Source organism: Coffea arabica, chromosome 3c, assembly GCF_036785885.1.
Source record: "Coffea arabica cultivar ET-39 chromosome 3c, Coffea Arabica ET-39 HiFi, whole genome shotgun sequence".
Classification (NCBI taxonomy): Eukaryota; Viridiplantae; Streptophyta; class Magnoliopsida; order Gentianales; family Rubiaceae; genus Coffea; species Coffea arabica.
In genome coordinates, this window is record NC_092314.1 from 41,997,702 (window position 1) to 42,019,634 (window position 21,933).

General features: G+C 36.6%; 2 protein-coding genes, 1 non-coding gene and 1 pseudogene across 3 annotated transcripts; 3 read left to right on the forward strand and 1 right to left on the reverse strand.

The window, feature by feature from the left end:
• Nucleotides 1-2,274, forward strand: LOC140037998 (uncharacterized). The gene is made up of 5 exons (XM_072083184.1): nt 1-394; nt 740-834; nt 1,120-1,347; nt 1,498-1,636; nt 1,751-2,274. The coding sequence occupies exons 1-5, from the start codon at nt 1-3 to the stop codon at nt 2,272-2,274; spliced, it is 1,380 nt and encodes a 459-aa protein (XP_071939285.1).
• Nucleotides 373-479, reverse strand: LOC113736104 (small nucleolar RNA R71). Its single transcript, XR_003459598.1, has one exon. It is a non-coding gene; the product is annotated as a small nucleolar RNA R71 (small nucleolar RNA).
• Nucleotides 2,275-8,764: 6,490 nt separating the features above from the next.
• Nucleotides 8,765-10,283, forward strand: LOC113736061 (uncharacterized; annotated as a pseudogene).
• Nucleotides 10,284-20,128: 9,845 nt separating this feature from the next.
• Nucleotides 20,129-21,487, forward strand: LOC113735984 (F-box protein CPR1-like). The gene has a single exon (XM_027262940.1). It carries the CDS (start codon nt 20,129-20,131, stop codon nt 21,485-21,487), a length of 1,359 nt encoding a protein of 452 aa, XP_027118741.1.
• Nucleotides 21,488-21,933: the final 446 nt, after the last annotated feature.

Consider the following 21,933-nt stretch of genomic DNA (forward strand, 5'->3'; position numbering starts at 1 on the left):
ATGGCTAATGTACAAACACAAAGAGAGTTGGCTACTCCTGAGTTAAATCAGCAGCCATTATACATTACATTCCCAAATTTGAATGATAACACTCTATTTGAGTTAAAATCTGGTCTAATTCATCTTTTACCATCTTTCCGTGGTTTACAAGGAGAGGAGCCTTATAAGCACTTGCAAGAGTTCGATGTCGTTTGTAACAGTATGAAACCCCCGAAAATTATAGAAGAACAGATAAAAATGAGGGCATTCCCCTTCTCTCTGAAGGATTCTGTGAAAGACTGGCTGTACTACCTACCACCAGATAGTATCACCACGTGGGACCAGCTGGAAAAAAAATTCTTTGACAAATACTTTCCGACGTCTCGAGCTGCAAGTTTAAGGAAGGAGATATGCGGTATCAAACAACATTCAGGAGAGTCGCTCTATGATTATTGGGAGCAATTCAAGAAGTTATGCATCAAGTGCCCTTAGCACTAAATAAGCGAGCAACTGCTCATCTAATACATTTACGAGAGGCTACTTTTCAGAGACAGGAATATAATTGATACTGCAAGTGGAGGTGCGTTGGTGAACAAGACTCCTCGAGAAGCGTGGAAATTAATTGAAGGAATGGTCGAAAATTCGCTATAGTTTGGTGCGAGGGAGGATGTCCCGACAAGTAGAGTGAGTGAGGTAGAGGCATCTTCTATCCAACAGCAGTTGACTAAATTAACATCCTTTGTTAGGTAATTGGCTGTAGGAAATGCATCACAAGCCAAGGTGTATGGGATTTGCGCTGCTATGGGTCATTCTACAGAGATGTATCTGCTGATTCAAGAAGCAAGTGTGGAGCAAGTGAACACAGCTGGTCACGCACCTGCACCAAGAAATTCATATGACCCGTACTCAAATACGTATAATTTGGGTTGGAGAGATCACCCTAACTTTAGTTATGGAGGAAATAGACAGTCAAATTTTGCACCAAATAGACAGTAAGGGTATCAATAACAGTATCAATCTCGCCCGCCACCACCCCCTTCAAACTCAAGTCCGTCTATAGAAGAGATGATGAAGCAATTAATTGCTAATCAACAAAAGATGGATTCTGACCTACAAAATATGAGGAATTAACTGGAACAGATGCAGGCAATGCAGAGTCAGATGGCAATAGCAATCAACAGTCTGGAATCCCAAGTTTATGAAAAATTGCCGTCTCAACCTGAACTGAACCTAAAGAATGTAAGTGCAATGACCTTAAGGAGCGGGAAGGAAATTCAGGGACTCGAACTCGTGATTCTGAAGGATAAAAATGAAGATCGAATTGAAAAAGAGTTTGAGGAGGAAGGAATGAGAAAGGCAAATCCAAAGGTAATTCCTGATTCTATAATTAAAGTTGGAACTAAATCACTGCCTTTTCCAAATAGGTTAGAGAAACCAAAGAAACAAGAAAAAGAAAAGGAGATTCTAGAGAAGTTTTGAAAAGTGGCAATCAATATCCCTTTGTTAGACGCGATCAAGCAAGTGCCAAAATACGTGAAGTTCTTGAAGAACTTGGGCATCAACAAGAAGAAGTTGAGGGGGGATGAGCATATTGTGGTAGGTGAGAACGTTTTAATGATTCTACAAAGGAAATTACTATCTAAATGTAGGGATCCAGGTATATTTACTTTTCTCTATAAGATTGGACATTCTAACATAAAAAATGCTATACTAGATTAAGGGGTTTCAATTAATATGATGCTTAAATCAATTTATATTTCCCTAAATTTAGGATCTTTAAAAGAAGTAGGGATAATAATTCAATTGACTGATCATGCATTTGCTTATTCGGATGGGGTAGTTGAGAATGTTTTAATGCAAGTAGATGGATTAATTTTTTCTGTTGATTTTTATGTGCTTTACATGGATGATAGAAGTGCTCCAAATTCATCATCCATTATATTAGGAAGGTCATTCTTGAGTACTGCCCAAACTAAAATTGATGTTAGTAAGGGTACTCTCACAATGGAATTTGATGGAGAAATAGTCCACTTTAATATTTTTGATACAATAAAACATCCTGTTAACTCTAATTCCGTGTTTGTTATTCATGTTACTAATCTCTCTGTGCAAGAATTTTCTGAATTTGCTTGTAGGGGTAAATTCAAAGTTGCTGCGAACAAGTATTATGGGATGAAAGCAATTTATGAGGTGAAAATAAGTAGAAAATTAAGGAAAAATGTTGCACTCAATGACTATGTGGATCCCGGAGGAAGGCCACCGATTACAAGAAAAATTGAATTACATCCAAATTGAAGAGTGGTGTTTAACGTCTAGCCAAATACATTAAAGAAATGCGCCTTTTGGGAAGCAACCCAAATATTGGTTTTGTTTATTTTTCGTTGTTCAATGCTTAAAATTTATCGTTTCTCACTAGGGTACTGATTGATCGTGATATTTTCCTCAACTGTGACCAGGACAGATAATCTTGACTTGCCCACGCAAGGAGGGCACACGTTAATCTTATAAGTCCCAACTTCATGGTCAGGAGACTTTTACCAATCTTGGCGTGCCCACGCCATGTTGCTAAAACCTCCACTGTTCGAAACGCAGGCAGGCCAAGGAATCATGGCGTGCCCATGCAAGGAGGGCACGCGCTAAATTGCAAAAAGTGACTCCCAAGGTCAGAATACTTCTTTCAATCTTGACGTGACCACGCCGTGTTTGACGACCCAAAAAAAACAAACAAAAAAATTAAAAATTAAAATATTTTCCGTTTTAACCTTCAATTTTGATTTTCAAAGTTCCAATTTTAAAATTTAAATTCGAAATACAAAAAAAAGGAGGGGGAAACACCAAAAAACTATTTCTTTTTCTTTCTTTCTTTTTTTTCTCTTCTTTTTCTTTCTTCTTTTCTTTCTTTTTTTTTCCTTTCTTTCTTTCTTTCCCTTTCCTTCCTTTCTTCCCCTGTTTTCCTCTGTTTCTCCTTTCCCCTCTTGGTCGAAACTCGACCGCCGCCGCCGCCTTCCCCCCACTTCGCCGCACGCCGCTTTCACCATCGCCAACCTCCACCCACGGTCTTGCTCTTCTCCTGCCGCGCGACTCTCTCTCTCTCACTCTTCGAGTCAAACGCACGCTGCCATCCTAAAATAGTGACAACTGGCATGATTCGATTTGTGTCAGGAGAATACGCAGGCTAATCTAAAATAACCCTGGTAGTGTGTTATTTGGTTAGAATAGGACTCCTCTAATACGTAAGGCAGTTGGAAAATTAAATCTTACGGACATACCTAAGGTTATTTTCCGATTAGACTAGTGATTGATGGGCGTACTTCAGTCATCGAAACAATAAGGAGGAGTTGACTGTCATCGTTTATTTGGCAGTTATAACTTATTTATTAGTTAATAATTGGAATTATCTTTGCATCGATGATCAATTAATTGAACCATTGCTGAAGTTATTTCTTGACTAGAGGTTAGCTATTGTTAATTTGGTTTTAGTAATTTGTCATTTAATCTTTTGTTAACTATTTATTTTTATTTAAATCGTTTACTTATTGCCATTGTTATAAAAATCCCCCATTGTTAACTTGAACTTTAGTAGAAACGAATTACTCTCAGTTCCTGTGGATTCGACCCTACTTGCCCTATATATAAATTAACAAGTTCTCGTGAATAAATTCTGGTATATCGGATTTAGCAAATTCTTCGGAACCAGGGTGAATCTAGTAACTCATTGCACATCCAGAACCCCTGCTCCAATATTAGAATTGACCCGAAACTACTTTTGTTGGCAACTAAGTTTATTTTTATTATTGTACAGGCATCGACAACCTGTCATGAGTAAAAGTTGTGGACTACATTAAAAGATGTAAAGTAAATCGTCAAAAGCTATAAATCAAGCTCAAAGAGTCAATGCCAAAAGGAGAGTACTAAGGAAGCAATCCCTTTCTCCTTAGTAAAAAAATGAAAAATATATCCTTTCCAAATCCATGTTCCAGAATCGAATATCATTCCTTGTTTATTCACTATTATATATGTTCAATATTTAGTTGAGTAGTGTATCACAGAATCCAGCACTAGTTGATTAAGAAGTTGCTGAGTAATTCTTCTTTTTAATACGGAATCGATGCAAATCTGTAATCTTTTTGGTCTCCAACACTACGCACTTTTGTCATTTTATTTCAACCGAAAATTAAATAGTATCAGTTGTTTTCTATTCTACATATTTCAAGGATTAATTTCACTTTACACCGCTCAATCATACCTGAATTCCTTCTTTAATAACTAAACTTTAAATTACTTTCTTAAAGTATAATATGTGTCTCACTTTGGTCTTTTAATGTACAAAATCTGTCCTATTTTAATTCCTAAATTATAAAATCTATTTCACTTTAAACCCTAAAAACGATATTTGTCTCACTTAAATATAAAATCTATCTCAATTTTGTCATTAATTTTACCAAAGTGGGACAAAATTTTTATTTTAAGGACTAAAATGTCTCATTTTAAAGTTTAGGAATCAAAGTAAAAATCTGAGCATGGGTAAAAGGTGAAATGTGGAATTAACCCTATATGAATTAGCGGAATGCGTTTTATTTTATATTACCATTTTTTGGATGCATTATTTGAAATATTATTTGGAATAATTACTTTAGCACTTTTTGTGATGTGATGTGTGTGAGATAAAAAGGTGGTTGAACATATAAAAAAAGTGAGTTAAAAAATATGTTTATAATGTAAGCGAAATATTATTTGAGATAATTTGTTATCCAAACAAACCCAATTTATTAGAATAAAAGCAAAGCAGTTTGACGCGGTTGTTGGTAGTCATACGAAAAAATCCAAACTGTTTCCTGATGTTCTTGTTCAGCATCCACCAGTGATTTTCATTCAATTCTGACCACCCACTCTATATTTTTGTATTCGTTTCGAGCTAAAGAACTCGTAATGATATAGGCAAACAAAAGTCCCAACCTTTTTCCTTTCTTTTGATGGAAAAAATGCAACAATTTTTTTTTAAAAAAAAGGACTGAAATGCATTGTCAAGTTAAAAGTGCGGAAAGTGCACTTCATTTATAAGTTTTGAGGAGCCAAGAATTTCAAAAGAAGATGAGGCCCATATACAACAAAAGAACACAACGGAGAGATACAGATATTGAATCTTTTCTTAATGATGTTTCTAACAATTAGTGTCCCATTTGTAATTCTTGACAAATGATAAATAATAATACTTTTTGGTTTTTTCAATCTGTTCCCCACAAGATAATCCTATCAAGAAAGGCGGTGAGCTGAACGTGAAAGCTAAAAATTATCACCCATCGCCTAAATGGTGTATATTTTTGCAGAAAAAAAAAAAGAGAAGTCGATTTAAATAATTGTTTTCAAGGCTTTTCTGAAAACTGTTATATTTTAGCACCTTTATTAATAAATAAATTTGTGAGATAAATAGATACTTGATTAACATATTAATAACAATCCTATAAAACGCGTATATAAAAGACATATGACCATAAAGTGCAACTTAATTTTTAATTAAGACGCTTTACTTGTCATCTGAATCTCAAATTTGAGTTTTCCAACACTTGATCCTCTTTAGGGGAAAAAAAAGAACAAAAATAAAATAGTAAGACAAAACAATTATTAAATGATTAATAATACTTGTTTGACCAGTGCCTAGTAGGCACGGTTAACCAATCCCCATGTTTTCAAAAATTAATTGGAAGTTTATGCATATGGGACGTGGTTGTGTCCGATTGAAATTTGATGATCAGTTTCAATCCCCATAAATTGACTGTTCTATGTAAATTTGACAAAATCTAGATAATGCCATGTTTTTTCAAAGAAAATGTGTCAATGGTTGGATGTACATTCATCTGCGGTTGCGGCGAAGGGCTTTTGAGTTTTCAACAGTATACTAAGGTCATGTTTGGATTATATTTTTCTAGATATTCTGTAGAAAAATTACAATAATGATTTGATATATTTTGAGATAAAAAGGTGATTGAAAAATGTATTCATAAAAAACATAATAATTTTTCTTTGAAAAATTGCTTTACATTTTTCTGGACTTTTTATAGAAAAATTACTGTAGCGATTTGATATTTGTGAGGTAAAAAAGTGATTGGGAAACGTAGCAAATTTTCTTTAGAATATTGCTTTGTATTTTCTGAACTTTTTATTAAAAAAAATTACTGTAGCGATTTGCTATATGTGAAATAAAAAGTGATTGGAAAATATATCTATGGAAAACGTAACTATACATTTTCAAAGAAAATGTGTCCAAAGAAAAATTGCAATCGAAACACACCCGTACAAGCTGTACGGACGTCAAAATCATTGATACAAATACTTGTAGGTCTCGGTCTACTTTGCAGTTTGCTTTCTAGATGAAATTAGGTAGCGTCCAAATATCATTGGTAGCTAATTTTGAACAAACTTTGATTTATTACTAGTTACTGTCCTAATATTATGGTATTAGGTAGTTGCTTGGATAATTATATCGTCAACTGTCTTTGGTGGGTGTCAAACCACCAAAAAAAAAATTCTACTCCCAAAAAGTTAATGAGTATAGTGATGAATAAGATCGTCTCCTCAGGAAATTGATAGATTTATTACTCATAGAGAATTGTGATGAATATTGAGGCAGGGAAAGTTTTAGTATTTCCTTGAAATTATAATTAAATTAAATTAAATAGTAAAATGCAATAATATAAATTAAAGAATAAATTAATTATCAAAACCAAGTCAAAGAAATAATTTTGGCAACAGTTCAACTCAATTGATCACTGATACTAGAAAATAACTCATATGTTCACAAATAAGTTACTTATAGCAATTCAACAACAGTCGAACCACCAATCTCTCATTAATTTCTCGATAGTCAAGAGTTTGTAAAGTAGATAAGCTTAAAGATCCTCATAGGATTTAATCTATTCACAGTCTTAAATATTAAAGAGATCTAATTCTAGTTAAAAAACACACATGCAAGATGATTTAAACTAGATTAATTATTTTTATCGCACAAATTAGACTACCTGTGAAGTAATGAAATTGCGCCAACTGCCACTAATATTAAACTATCATGTATTACGAACTTGATGTCTTAATTGGCATTAAATCATTCAGATAATTGAATAGTTGGCCAAATTATTCAACTAAACCCAAATGATGGTAACCAATGAAATACAAGAAATAATTAAATACTCATGACATATAAAATTAAGCACATAAAAATTTTCAAAAAAAATCTCACAATTGATCATGAAACCATGCCTTGATTACTCCTCAACTAGACATAAATTTAGCTGTGCTCCATGAAGAAAATGCAGCCACAAATGTCCATTAAAGTCTTTCTACAAGTCTTGCTTTTGTAACTTGTAAACTAGAAGAAACCTACTAATGTTCTTTTGCAAAACGGAAAAGGGAATTGCCCTCTTCCTCGAAGTTTTCTAAAATCTTTTTTGGGAAAATTATTCAAAAACGTCCCTCACAATTTGTAAAATAACTTTTTTATCCTTCATTTTTAAAAGTGTAATTTTACGTCCATCAATTTTACATGCCTTACAAATTCACATTGGTTAAATTTGGTCCCTACCTAAGTTTCCGATTAGTTTTTTGCCAAAATCCACAACGTGCCTTACACAATATCATAATCCAAGTTTTACATAGGTAGAGATCATAATTCACTATGGATCGGAAACTTAGGCAGGGAATAAATTTGATCAATATAAATTTGTAAGAAATGTAAAATTACACTTTTAAAGCGGGGGATGAAAAAAGTCATTTTGCTAAATAATATCACTTTTAAAAGTGAGAGACATTTTGAACAGATTCCCTATCTTTTTTGGACCTATTTGTTGTTAAGAAAGATAATATCACTTTTGCCCTCCCAACTTTGTGATAAGTTACTTTTTACCCCTTTCAAGTTTTATTTATAAAATGTATCCTACGACTAGCCGGCTTTCAATTAACTTTCCTTGTAATTAGTATTAATATTTATGTTAGTAAACAATCATTAGTAACTAGTATAACTTTTAGATAGCATCTAATCAAGGAAACAATAATTTGTCTTTAGCAAGTGTGTATAACAAACTAACTCTTAAAATAAGATTGACCTAAATTAATAAAGGATTTTTCCTAAATAGGATTTTTTTCATTTCTCTTTCGCATCTAATATGTTTTTTTTTCCTTTCATTATTTTTCCCTTGTCAAATGTAATTCTGATAAGTCTTTTTTTTATCTTTTTTTTTTAAGTATAAGTTGGAGGACTTGAATCCGAGACCTCTCGCTTACACTCCCTCTCCCCGTACCATCCAACCCGTCCCTCCCCCCAGTAATTCTGATAAGTCAATATTTATATTAACAGTATCTAAAACTTTAATATCATTCCTGATATTATTTTGGTGGATGAAAATATTCTTCTCGAATCGATAATCTCAAGGTAAATAAAGATTATTCTCGTCTTTTCTATTGTGCAGTTTTTGGAACATTCCTGTAGCCTTCAAAAAATTTTGAATGCTAATTGTTTAAGGGAAAATCGCTAATTTAGTCCTTAAACTTTATTACTAATGCCGATTTGATCCTTCAAAGTTTTTTTATATGCAATTGATCCTTAAAAGGAAAATGTCTGCCAAGAAAGGACCTATTAGGCGGCGCCACCCAAAAGATCTTTTTTTTCCGCCTACATGGGAGGCCATTTAGGGGTATTTTAGGAAGAAGGTATTGGGGCCAATAATAATAATGTGTCACAAAACATTTTCCAAACATTTTCCATTGGGGCCTTGCAATGATGAGGTACCAAACATTTTCCATTGGCTTTCAACACTTGAAAGAGCTTGCTACATGTTAACGTATCACAAAAGATCCGGAGAACATCAAATCTCCCCGCCTCAGTTCACACACTACACCATTACGCCTAACTACTCGTGTATTAGTATTACTAGCATTCTCCGTTCGCTCGCTCGCTCGTTGCCCGGATCCCTCGTCGCTACTTTCCAACATTTCTACCATGGCTAAGCTGCCGGGGAAAATCCATAATCCTGCACCTTTCTTCCTCTTCACCCTTCTTTGTTTTTCCTTCATTATTTCAGCTACGTCCGGCCTCACCTTTTCATCAGATGTAACGGCCCTTAAAGCCTTCAAAGCCGCAATCAAGCCCTCTTCAATTAAGCCATATTCATGCCTTGGCTCCTGGAACTTCTCCAACGACCCGTGCTCCATTCCTCGGGCTTATTTCTCCTGCGGTCTTTTATGCAGTGGCAACAGAGTAACCCAGCTCACCCTCGAACCGGCTGATTACGCCGGCACCCTGACTCCACTCATTTCCAAGCTCACTCAGCTCGTCACGCTCGACCTCTCAACCAACAAATTCTCCGGCCCAATCCCACCGCTCTACTCCCTAACCAATCTACAAACTCTTTTACTCCAATTCAACTCCTTCTCCGGCTCAGTCCCACCCTCTTTAACCGCGCTTAAATCCCTCGAGACGGTTGATCTGTCGCACAATTATCTTTCGGGATCGCTGCCCAACTCGTGGAGCTCGATCGGCAGCGTGAGAAGGCTCGACCTGAGTTACAACAAACTCACCGGTTCACTCCCCAAGCTCCTGCCCAACGTCATTGAGCTGGCGATCAAAGCCAATTATCTGTCCGGGCTGCTTTACAGGACTTCATTCCAGGGGTTAACTCAGTTGGAGCCTTGGAGGTTGTTGAACTCAGCGAGAACTCGTTTTCCGGGACACTCGAAGCTTGGTTTTTTCTCTTGCCTGCTTTGCAGCAGCTGGACTTGGCGAATAACAGCTTCACGCGGGTCGACATCTAGAAGCATAAGAATGGGAACAGCGACCTGGTGGCCGTCGATCTGGGATTTAACAGAATCGAATGGTATTTGCCCGTAAATTTCGCGGCGAGGCGGGCGAGGGCGATTGTGCAGGCGAGGCGGGTGGGTGTTGCGACACGGAGGTGCTGGCGGACGTGAGCTGCGGGCTTGGTGAGGCTGTGGTAGGCATTAATCTTAATGATGATGACCGGGATGTGAGGCTAAAATGGTGGCCCATAGAACCTTCGTCTAGAATGGCGCCGTCTTCTCCAACCGCCGGAAAGCTTTTTGCATTGCCTAAATCTTCAATAGCAACCGGCATAACGTTAGCTCTGTTATGGTCCACTAGGCATTTTTCCCATTTAATGGTGCTGTTTTTCTGGCATCCCATCATTGCAAGGGCCCCAATACCTTCTTCCTAAAATACCCCTAAATGGCCTCCCGTGTAGGCGAGAAAAAAGATGTTTTGGGTGGCGCCGCCTAATAGGTCCTTTTTTGGCACAAACATTTTCCTGTAAAGATCAATTGCGTATAAAAAAACTTTGAAGGATCAAATCGGCGTTAGTGAAAAAATTTAGGGACTAAATTAGCAATTTTCGTATTGTTTAACAAATGATTTCTCACACCATGTTTTTGATATAATGTCTAGGAAGAAAACTACGTAACAATATAGATTCATGTCTATGATGCTTTTTGCCTTTTATACTTCTTGATTACTTATATAATAATATGTAGTTTTCAATTTGCAATTGAAAACTTAAAAATGTCATCTTGATCACTTTTTGTAAAAGTTCTTTTCAAAGAGTAGAAAGGATAACATAAACAAATATGATAGCTTTGAAGTTTTTGTAACTTTTTCTTGTGATTGCTTACAAATTTCATTGCAATTTTTGTTTCCATTTTTGTATTTTTAAACTTATTTTTTAAAAATATATTTGCAATAGATTTGATACGTTTAAATAAAGGAAGAGACCCATAGTCGCAAGGTAAATAATGGTAGAATTTATTTTAAATAATTATAAGGAATTATAAAAGTTATGCAATTTTCTTGTGCCTCTATAATACAAAAAAAATTAAATTTTTAGTTCATGTTAGAAACTATAGACTAGATTAAAGCTTTCCTTCCTTGTTATCCTACATGGCAATCAGGATAAGTAGGTTGCAACAATAATATGATTATGGGATTAAAATTAGAAAGTGAATCATATTGGAAATATTTTTTAGAGAGAGTGTTGTTTTGGTAAAAAAAACTGACAAAGGCACTTATTAAGACACTTAAATTAAACCTAGCTTACTATGCGATTACACAAACTCACATTTATTGATCTACTGCATTTAGATATTTCTTCAAATAAGTTTCACACTTGCAAAAAGAATTAAAAGCATGAAACTATCTTAACAAGTGCCTCTAGACACTCGTTAGCCAAACGCAGTTAAAAAAACTAAGAAAATTGACTCCAAAAATGTAAGATTGACTTGGATTAAAAAATTGGTATATTAGTTAAAAACTGATAGGTTGCAATTTTATCATTTATTTTATTATTAATTCTCCCTATTACTTGACCTGATGTGAATTAATTATTAGATTCTACTCACTTTTCGTAATTTATATTTATTTCAGGGAGTAGAACAAAAATATCACAATAAAGGCCAATTTGACAGTTATCGGGAAAGAGTTCACATAGCAGGCAATCGAGGGCATTTTTGAAATAAGGAGATACAAGTCTTTTTTTGGTAATTCGCAGAGGGCAGCATTAAAAGGAGGAACGCAGGGCTGAAGTGAGGAGTCTTCTTCTTCCTCCCCTGGAGGGAGCCGCCGCGCAGAGGCCAGAGGGGCTATGTGGCTTCCTTAGTTTTTCGTCTTTTAGCTTAGCTTGTCTTTAACTTTTTCTTCTTAGCTTTTGGGTAGTTATTCTCCACGGATGGCAGGAGGAATTGGAGTTTCTCCTTTGACTTTTCCGCATGGTCCTTGAATAGTTTCTCCCTTCTTCGTATGTCAGACGCATTGAAACAACCTATTGCTTCTTGTAATTTGCTTTCGCCTTGAATAGAACGAATTGAGTTTTCCTGACTCTTGGGCACAATGGCCGTAGCTTTTGCTTTAATTTGGTGTGGATTTTGTTCATTAATTATGAACTAATCTCCTCACTCTAGTCAAGGGACAACGAAGGTTTTGGGTCGCCTATAATTGTGAGATCGATTTAATTTTATCTTTTTCTCTTATTTATTGGTATTTGCATATTCCCTGATTGCAGTGTTTATGATTGTTTAATTAATTGACTGTCTTGGATCCGGATAATTAGTTAATTCAATAATCTATTGTCAATTAGGGCATTAAATCCGTAATTGTTTAATTGCTCTAAAATAGTGACAACTGGCATGATTAGGTTTGTGTCAGGGGAATACGCGGGCTAATCTAAAATAACCCTGGTAGTGTGTTATTTGGTTAGAATAGGGCTCCTCTAATACGTAAGGCAATTGGGAAATTAAATTCTACGGGCGTACCTAGGATTGTTTTCCAATTAGAGCAGTGATTAACGGGCGTACCTTGATCACCGACACAGTAAGGAGGGGTTGACTGTCATCGCTTGTTTGGCAGTTATAACCTATTTATTAGTAAATAATTGGAATTGCCTTTGCTTATCGATGATCAATTTGGTGAACCATTGCTGAAATTATTCCTTGGCTAGATCCTTTGATTTTAGTAAATTGTTATTTAATTTCATTTTGGCTATTTTATTTTTATTATTTTACTTTTAGTTGGATTGCTTAAATTGTCACCCCTGAGATAAAAACACCCCCTTTGTCACTTTGAATTTGGAAAGGAACAATTACTCCCAGTCCCTGTGGATTCGACCCTGCTTACTGCTATCTACAGAAATTACTTTTATTTCCCCCACACCTAAACCATGCTTGTCCTCAAGCATAAAAATAGTAAACAGATACCAAAATGTGATCATGGCCCTTGCTCTATCTACCAAATTGCCAAGATACCAAGAAAAATAATAATCAAGCATCAATGATCAAATCCAGGAAATATCACTTCGGTTAGCTTCTAAACCACAAATTCCTCTAATTTCAGGTTAACTAATCTAAGAAAAAGGAATGACGCATAACATTTATCAGTAAATGGTCCAACTATTAACCAAAATCTCAACATTAAATCCATAATTCGGCAAGCTGACTTTTATTACACACTAACACAACCTTCACTTTTTTTTTCACATTTTTTTTTTACTTTTCTCTCTTTTTTTTTTCTTTTTTTTTTCTTTTTTTTTTCTTCTTTTCAATAGTAACAAAAGACTTAGTCGCTAGCCATTAGAGCCTTTTGACGCGAACTCCAACATTGGCCAGATGAAGGAGCCCGGTTACTCAGCTTCTATCGCCACGTGACCACGTACTCATAGGAATTACTACCTTTTGACGCGAGAGTCGACACTTTTGGTGAAGATCCCCGGTTACTCGGTAGTAAATACTAGCGGAGTACAGTCAACTCTTACTCACAGCCAAATAAAACCAAAAATTCAAAATAACACAAAAATCAAAAGAAAATTTGCAGCCGCTGGCCTCAATTTTACATATGGAGAACTAAAGTTAATAACCGGACCAATTCACATGAAAATGCCAATAATCATTCCCTATGCCTAGGAAAGTTAACCAAAAATTATAAGAGTAAAACAATCATTGATATTCACCAAAGAGATGTTTTTGGATTCAACCACATTAACTTGACACCCTTTTATTATTAAAACTTGACAAAAGTAAAAATAGAGGCAATAATCCAACATCAAACCTTGGCATGCATTTACGAGCCAATCACTAAAAGAAGAAAAAGAAAATAAACGAAAGACACCAGCACCATAACTGCTCCCCCCCCCACACCTAAATCCTACATTGTCCTCAATGAAGGTAATAAAGTAATAAAAGTGAAGAGGACAACGAAACTTCCCTCTTTGAGTGGCCAAGAGGTAGGCGGGGGCGGTGGAGGAAACCAATGTGGTAGAAGTACACGGCCAAGGTTTGAGACATCTCAACTCAATTCAACCAGCAAATGCAAAACTCTGTCCACCCAAAATCTCAAAAAAAAAAAAAAAAAAAAAATGGCTCCAGTTGGCCAGTTAATGCCTTAACTTAAAATCAGCAATTTCAACAATGACAACTTAGATATTTGACAATACTAACTCAGCCAACCAAATAGAGGTACCAAATTCAATTGAAAATATTTCCACCAGTACCACTGGGGGTAAAACATAGTCCAAAATCAATGAAATTGCTATAGCAGAGTAGAACAGTAGTAAAGCAAAAACCCCAAGTATGTACTAATCCACCAGGTGGGAACCCCGGCCACCGAAGTCACAGACAATGGTCTCCAGAATAGCAATATTAACCAATCACCAAGATGCCCCCAACAATTAAACGAAATTCTACCAACCTCAACAAGTAATTCAAGTGGCCAGGTTTTCTAATTCAACAAGCAATTTTCAGAAATAACTCAATCACAATCCCAAAAGAAACCTCAGCGAGTTCTCCAGCAATTCAAGCAGAATAGTGCCCAGCAATTCAAGCAATGTCCATAAGCAACGTGAGGTTCAAAGTGACCCCAAAGTTAACAAACAATCATAGGAAAGCAGCCCACCCAACGTCCCAACAAATGGCTCCAGATGGCCAAATAATTGCACAATTTACCCCAACCCAAGAGAAATAGCAGTTCAAGCAAAAATAATCCAACCAGTACCACTGGCGGAAATCACCAATTGAGACAATAAACTCCAACCATCAACAAAGCCAACCGTGGAAAATCCGAAACATCACTAATCAATATGTGAAATTGAGGAATGAAATCCAAATACCTCCACCAGTACCTCGGCAGTTGGAGGACAGAGCAGCAAGTAGTGTTGCGGAACTGGGGTGAGAGAGAGCGACGCAAACGGCCGGCGGTGGGGCGGTTGTGGTGGAAGTGGAGGAAATGGAGGAAGAGGTGGAGCTGCAGGCGGCAGATCTAGTGGCTGTGGGTGCGCGGAGCTGCGCTGGGCCTTCGCGTGGCTGCCGGCAGGTCGGGCGGCGATGTGGTAGTGGCGAAGATGAGAGGGACGGCGCGCTGCCGCGGTGAGATCGAGCTGGTGGTGGCTGCGGTGGTGGCGCGCAGTGAAGCTCAGAGGAGCTGGAGGGAGGCACGGCTGCCTGGCCGTGCGGCGGTAGAGCTTCGTGCGCCGGGCAGCTGGGTTTCGTGAGGAAGGAGCTGCGTGTGGAAGGAAGATGGGCAGCGTCGGCGGCGATGGAGCTTCAGCAGCGGCGGGTGGCGAGGTGCGAAGTGGGTGGCTGGCTGGTTCTTCGCGCGAGACGCGAGGTGGTGGCGTCAGTGAGGTGGGCGGCGCGAGTGGGCGGCGGGCAAAAGGGATTCGGACAACAGAGAGAGAGCAGGGGAGAAGGAAGAAAGAAAGAAAAAGAAAAAAGAAAGAAAGAAAAAGAAAGAAAAGAAAAGAAGGAAAAAGAAAAAAATTTTTTTTTTTTTTTAGGCTCCATTGGAGCTACGGTGAGAAATATTTTTTTCTTTCTTTTTTTTTGTTTTTTTTTCTTTTTTTCGTACGGGAATCAATTTTTTTAAATTTTTTTTTTTTTGAATTTTGGAAACTAAAGCTACGGTGATAAGAAAAATTCTCTTTGTTTTTTTTTTTTTTTTGAATCTTACCTTTCCCGCGAACGTGACGCGGGCACGTCAAGAGAGCACGAGAGCTCCCAGAAGTTTCAGAAATTCCTGATCGTGAGCTTCCTGCACGTTATCACGCGGGCGTGTCATGAGGCCAAGAGAGCTCCCAGAAGTTTCAGAAATTCCTGATCGTGAGCTTCCTGCACGTTATCACGCGGGCGCATCATGCCTGGAGGTCACCTACAAATCAGCAAAAACGAAAATTAACACCCAAAATCAGTCAAATTCAAGGAAAACATATTTAAACTATCACACGAAATCAAAACAATCAATTTAAAGAAACAATTGGGTTGCCTTCCAATGAGCGCCTTTCTTTAATGTCTTTGGCTAGACATTATCATGTTTTGTTCATGGAGGATAAAATCGTGTAGCTCGTCTTAATGCTTCATCCTCTATATGATCCTGGTAACCCTCATAGATGGAGTAATCTTTGAGCACACGAGCTACGGTCTTCCATGGATTAGTTGATGGTGCCAAATAATCAAGCAGTGATCTCAATTTTTCCTCCACCCCTCCATCAAGAGCACTCAACGGTTCAAGATATTTGACCATAGCTACTCTTAACTTATTTCTGCCATGAGACTCAAAAACTTCCGGTATAACAAAATCAATCTCATTAACAGAAATCATGGAATAAAAGTTAAGAAAATGCGGGTTAGGGAATGGAGGTGGTGTCACCACATTTGATGATTCTTCACTGGATTCTTTCACTTCAATGGGTTGCGGTTGGGGTTCCATTTCTTCATTTTCGGCTTCTTTTTCAACTGCATCTGTAGATTTCTCATTTTGACATTCTTGCATCTCCTCATCCTTGTCCTTAGGGATCACAGGCTCAGGCCCTTGAACCTCTTTGCCACTCCTCAAGGTCATGGCGCTGACATTCTTCGGGTTCAACTCAGGTTGAGATGGCAATTCACCTTGGTTCTGGGAATCCAAACGATTGATTGTTGTAGCCATTTGACTTATCTGATTCCTTATATCCTGCATTTCGGAGTCCGTCCTTTGTTGATTTTGCATAAGAATTGCCTCCGTCCTTTGCTGATTTTGCGCCATGTTTGTCATCACTTGTTTTATCATCTCCTCCAAAGATGGACCAGAGCTTGGGGGCGGAGGTGGTCGGGGTTGGTATTATTGCTGGTACCCTGACAGGGACGATGGTTGTTGAGACTCTTGCTGTTGAAAATTCATTGGCCTGGTCGCATAATCAAAACTGGAATTATCCCACCATCCTTGATCATACCCGTTTGAATAAGGGTCATACTGCATTTGATATTGGGGTGGAAAATCTCCGAAAGTATCAATTGGAGCACTTAGATTGTCTTGAAATGCGGGGTATGTGTCAGTTGAATAACTTGAGTCAAAATAAGTTCCACAATTTGCAACAGCCCATTGATCATTAGGAAGAACATGAGTTTCATAACCCCATTCAGGAACAAAGTCCGGTCTATCATCAAAATATGGAATGCTAGCAGCCATAAACTACAAAAAAAAAAGAAAACAAGATGAACTTAAAAAGAAACAAATAACTAGCGCCAGTCCCCGGCAACGGCGCCAAAAATTGATAGGTTGCAATTGGTATATTAGTTAAAAACAAATACAAGTTGTGATAAATTTTTAATGCTTTATAAAGTATACATCATTACCAACTTCATTGAGAGTTTAATCATGATGTTCTTGCTGATCATGTGACATTGAAAAAGAAATAATTCAAAAATATTATGTTATTTCAATAATTAGTGTATTTGATCAAATGAAGGATTATGAAATACAGTTTTGCATCCCTTTCATTTTCGGGAAATAAAATGACTAGAAAATTTAATGTTCATATTCGTTTTATACTATGTGTTTTACAACTTAAAACATCTTATTTTGCTAGTTATCGTATGGTGAACTTTCATTTTAATTTTATTATACTTTATTTATTATGATTTTTTATTACATGTTTGACTATTTACCCCCCTAACTTAAAATTCTGGTTCCATCGTTAGTTAGAGTGTTAGTGATTTGGATTAATGCTTCGTTTCCAGGATTATTTATGCTATAAAATAATTGTGGGATGTAAATTATTGGATTTTGAATGTTATAGAAGCTGGAGTTGATGTGATGTGAGAGTGGAAGTTGATAGTTAGAAATCTGTTCTACCTCAGATTCGGCCATGGATCTTTAGAGGGTTTTGGGACCGATGTATCTTGCAGCTATGTACCAGTTTAGTATTTTTCACCATATCTTTTTGTAGAAAACACAAAACTGAGTTTCGTTTGTTGCGTTAAAAATTAGATTCAAGAGCTTCAAATATATGTAAAGATATCCTATTTTTAACCTTTAAAATTGACCTATGTGCTATGGTAAAGTGAGAAAATGATCTTTGCTATGGATTATTAGTTGAGGACAGAATATAGGGTCCTTCTTATGATAAATTAGCATGGTTAAGACTTAAGAGTATTTAGAGTTTGAATTAAATAATCTTCATATATTTAGTTGGGGAAATGATTGATATTGGGACGACTTGGAGTGAATTGGAAAAGTGGAGGTAAGTGGTGCATGTAATTTTTATCTTTTGAAAATGTATTTGTCAAATTTTATGACTCTAAAAGCAATTTAATCTATTAAACTGACATGAGTATGTGTATACGATTGATCTACTATGAATACAGAATTGCTATCAATTGAGAATGAATAGATATTAAATAACCGAATTCTTGTACAAAGTGATTTTGACAGAACTAGTTCTTTACATGGTAATTAGCAGATTGAGTGGGAGTTGCAGTTGGTATTCTGAAACGGACTAATCATGTGGTAGCTAGCATTCTAAAATTGGCTAACTCTGTAATAGTTAGCATTCTGAAATAGTTAACTAGTCAATGGGTAACTTTATATGTTGAACTTAATGCAAGTGAATTGTTTACTTTGACCATCCTTTGTGGAACTATACATATGTGTCAACAAATGTTTGAATTGTGTTATGAGTGCTAATGTGGTCAAGTCAACAAAGAAGTACAAGTACTATTTATTGATCAAGTTGCTTTCTCACTCCACGTATTAAAATTTTGCAAAGACTATAGCAATTACAGGGAGACATGGCAAAGATAGGGGGTGGCTAAAGTTTGATTGATATCAAAGAAGAAGAAACTCATATTTTGATCATTAAGTTTCTAATTTTGTAAGCCTATGATTATTGTAGCTTTATACGTCTTGCATCAGGCTGGATCCTTGGTCTTGAAATCATGATTTTACATTTTCTTTTGGTTGTGATAAAGAAAATGTTGGCTATGGTTATTGATCATATTGATTATGAATTTAAATTAATTTAGTTTTATTGCCTTGTGCCTTATGGAATCACTTGAGATCCTCGGTGACATATTTTCTATGTCAATTCAATACCACCTATAATATTGTGCCGAGTATCCTGTTATTATTTACACTTATATTAAACCAAACCAAGTTGAATTATTAGAAAATTAAAGTGTCAATAATAACAGAACACTTGGTGCAATACTATAGGTGGCATTGGATTGGCATAGAAAAACATGTCACCGAGGATTCCAAGTGTTATGGAATAGCCATGAAAGTATCAAGTAAAAATAATGGCTTTAACTATATTAACTAACACTTCTTAATCTCTATAAAAATAGAGTTAGGTCTATCTTTACGAGACGAATGGAGTAATAACAAGATTACAAAGTTTGATAAGGGATCACTGAACTCTAGGATGAAAACTTGTTCACCCGTTAGAGAGAGAAAAAGTTCTCATAGAGAGAAATTTGGCCATTCCAGAAGTCATTTGTGGGGTTGCGAGGGATAGATCATAGAAGTGAATCATAAAGAAAGCAGCTTAATGATACTTATGTTTGTACATTGTCAATCTTTTGTTGTCATTTGCTCCTTCAATGGAGAAGATTGCCCTGTACTCATGCCCAGTACCATAAGCTTAAATTCCACAACAATAAAACTTGTCTTAAATTCATTAATACCAGTTAGTAGTCAGTAAGATACCTTTTTGGTGCAGTGTTAATCCAGATAAATTAGGAGTGAAGTTTGATGTCTAGGTCTTGTCATATCACAGACACCCAAGTATTATAATTACTACTGTCCACATATTCTTGAGTTTTGCAGGGTTATTCATGAACAAAATCAGGAAGGCATTGATCCAGAGTGATGTTTTGAAGGTGATTTTTTTTTATTTTTTAATAAAAATAAAAGTGCAAATAAAAACATCTTGGGGTAGGTTAATGTCTCTCTATCTATTGTATTTATATGTATTGGAACATGTTTAGTAGAATAATAATAGGGGCAGCATGTTAATATCGTTTGTAGAAAAAGAATCTTAATTTTCCCCAAGCTGAAAAAGGGTTGTAGAAATAGAGTTGTAGACAAATTGAAATTACTACCTGATTCATATCTCTTAGTATTTTATACCCTTTAAGATTCTGATAGTTATGGTCTCCTTAGCACTCAAAAGTTCATCGTAATTAATCAATGGTACCGTGAAAGAGTTCCACGTAAAATAAAATAGGCTTCTCCTGAAGGAATAGTGAATGCAACAAGAAAACTCCTAAACCCAAGATCGCATCTTCTTGTTTACAATTAACAGTATAATCTCCTCTCCTTCACAGCAGCACTAAATTCCATTAGCATTCTCACTCCATGGGACAAAAACTAAGCAACAAACGTCAAAAAACCACACCTCAAGATGATCTGCAATGCACCTCTTCCTCTACTTCCGACAATGGTCATCTCATCAGCCCTACTTTATACCGAGCTTCATCGCCTGGTGATGATAATCTCTTTAACTCTTGTTCAAACCAAGATTTGGACACGTTACAACGAAGTGTAACCAGCATACCTGATGATCTCATGATTGAAATCCTCTCACGGCTTCCTGTTAAATCCCTGTTGAAGTTCAGGTGTGTATCGAAATCTTTGCTTGCGTTAATCTCAAGTCCCGATTTCATCAGAACCCATGTGAGGAAAAATAATGAGAACATGAACCATAGGGTCATATGTTGTGTTCATTGTGACGAGTTTGGTGGTTCTGATCTCAAGGAATTCCCTCTGAAATCAGCTTTGAATGAACCAGTAACTCGAGCTACCGACATTGACTATCCCAAGGGGTACGACAAAATTGGATCATTCAAAATTGTGGGTTCTTGCAATGGCTTGGTTTGCGTTACTTTTCCTAAAAAAAGATCAAAAAATGGTGAGTTAGGAGTTCTTCTCTGGAATCCATCCATGAAAAAGTACAGAAAATTGCCCAAGTTTGACACTAAGTTGAACAGTACTATTTGGCACAGTTGGTTTGTGGCATGTGGATACGGCTACGATGAGTCTAATGATGATTACAAAGTAGTTGCAATGTTAAGTGTCCGCTATCGGCAACCAGAAGGAGTGACTATGAAAGAAGATACTGTGACTAAGATGTACAGTCGCAAGACTCACACTTGGAAGGAAATTGAGAATTTGAAGGATGGGATTCCGATTAACGAGCTGGGTTATTTTGCTAGCGGGAGGCTCCATTGGTTGACGAGTACTACTATGCCTAGACGGTTTCATACCAAGCACAACATTCATAGCTATGCCTTAGTCAGTGAGACTGAAGGAGACTTGAAAATTGTAAGTATTGATTTGGAAAGTAAGATGTTTGGAGTGGTGGAGTATCCAGAACATGAAAAGAGCAATAGCTACTGTGCATTAGGGATCGCTGGAGGACGTCTCTGCCTTGTTCGCACCTATGAAAGTCGTGTGATGGATATTTCGGTTATGAAGGAGTATGGAGTGAGAGAATCTTGGACTAAAGTTGCTTCTGTTAATTATCCTGAGCATATTGTTGCCAAATTATATCGTCAACCTTTTTGCTGGCAGAACAACGGTGGACATATGCTTAAGCTTGAGAAATTCTTGGTACTTTATGACTCAGAAGATGATTCAATTAGGTTTCCAATCATTGGAAATTTTGGACTTGTTCGATGGGTCGATACTTATGTTGAAAGCTTGGTTTTACCTTGAGCCTTTCACCCTGTTCAGGCTGTTGAAACCTCGTGCCTTTCAGCCTGTTGAAAGGCAAAGGAAGGCAAAGGAACAGAAAACGAAAGAGGAGGACCAGACTATTATCTTCTACTTATTAGTGGTAATTTCTGTCCTTCCTTCAGCAATTAAGTTGACTACTAAGGATTTATGGCTTAATTTTGTTTCCTGATGGAAGACCACAAGAAAATTATGTTCAATAATATATTTTCTGATTATTAATTTCGTGAATGACAAAATGAATATGTATAGAAGAGCCACCTCTTGACTGATTGATGGCTCTGATATTTGTGACTTTCTTTGGCTCTAGGTGTTGCTTGAAAATTTTCTTTGGTCATGAACTAGGCAGCAAGCTCATGAGCTTGTTTTTATTTCACTAGAGATGTGTAGGTCTTATCATGCATGTTGGGACATTGTACTGCACAAAT

What these genes read in the sequence shown, in the direction of transcription:
- LOC140037998 (XM_072083184.1), top strand. Translation starts at nt 1, where the DNA reads ATGGCTAATGTACAAACACAAAGAGAGTTGGCTACTCCTGAGTTAAAT. An exon ending in AAGAAGCAAGTGTGGAGCAA is followed by an intron (nt 835 to 1,119) that starts GTGAACACAGCT and finishes TAACTGGAACAG; the next exon opens with ATGCAGGCAATGCAGAGTCA. An exon ending in TGAGAAAGGCAAATCCAAAG is followed by an intron (nt 1,348 to 1,497) that starts GTAATTCCTGAT and finishes GACGCGATCAAG; the next exon opens with CAAGTGCCAAAATACGTGAA.
- LOC113735984 (XM_027262940.1), top strand. Translation starts at nt 20,129, where the DNA reads ATGGGACAAAAACTAAGCAACAAACGTCAAAAAACCACACCTCAAGAT.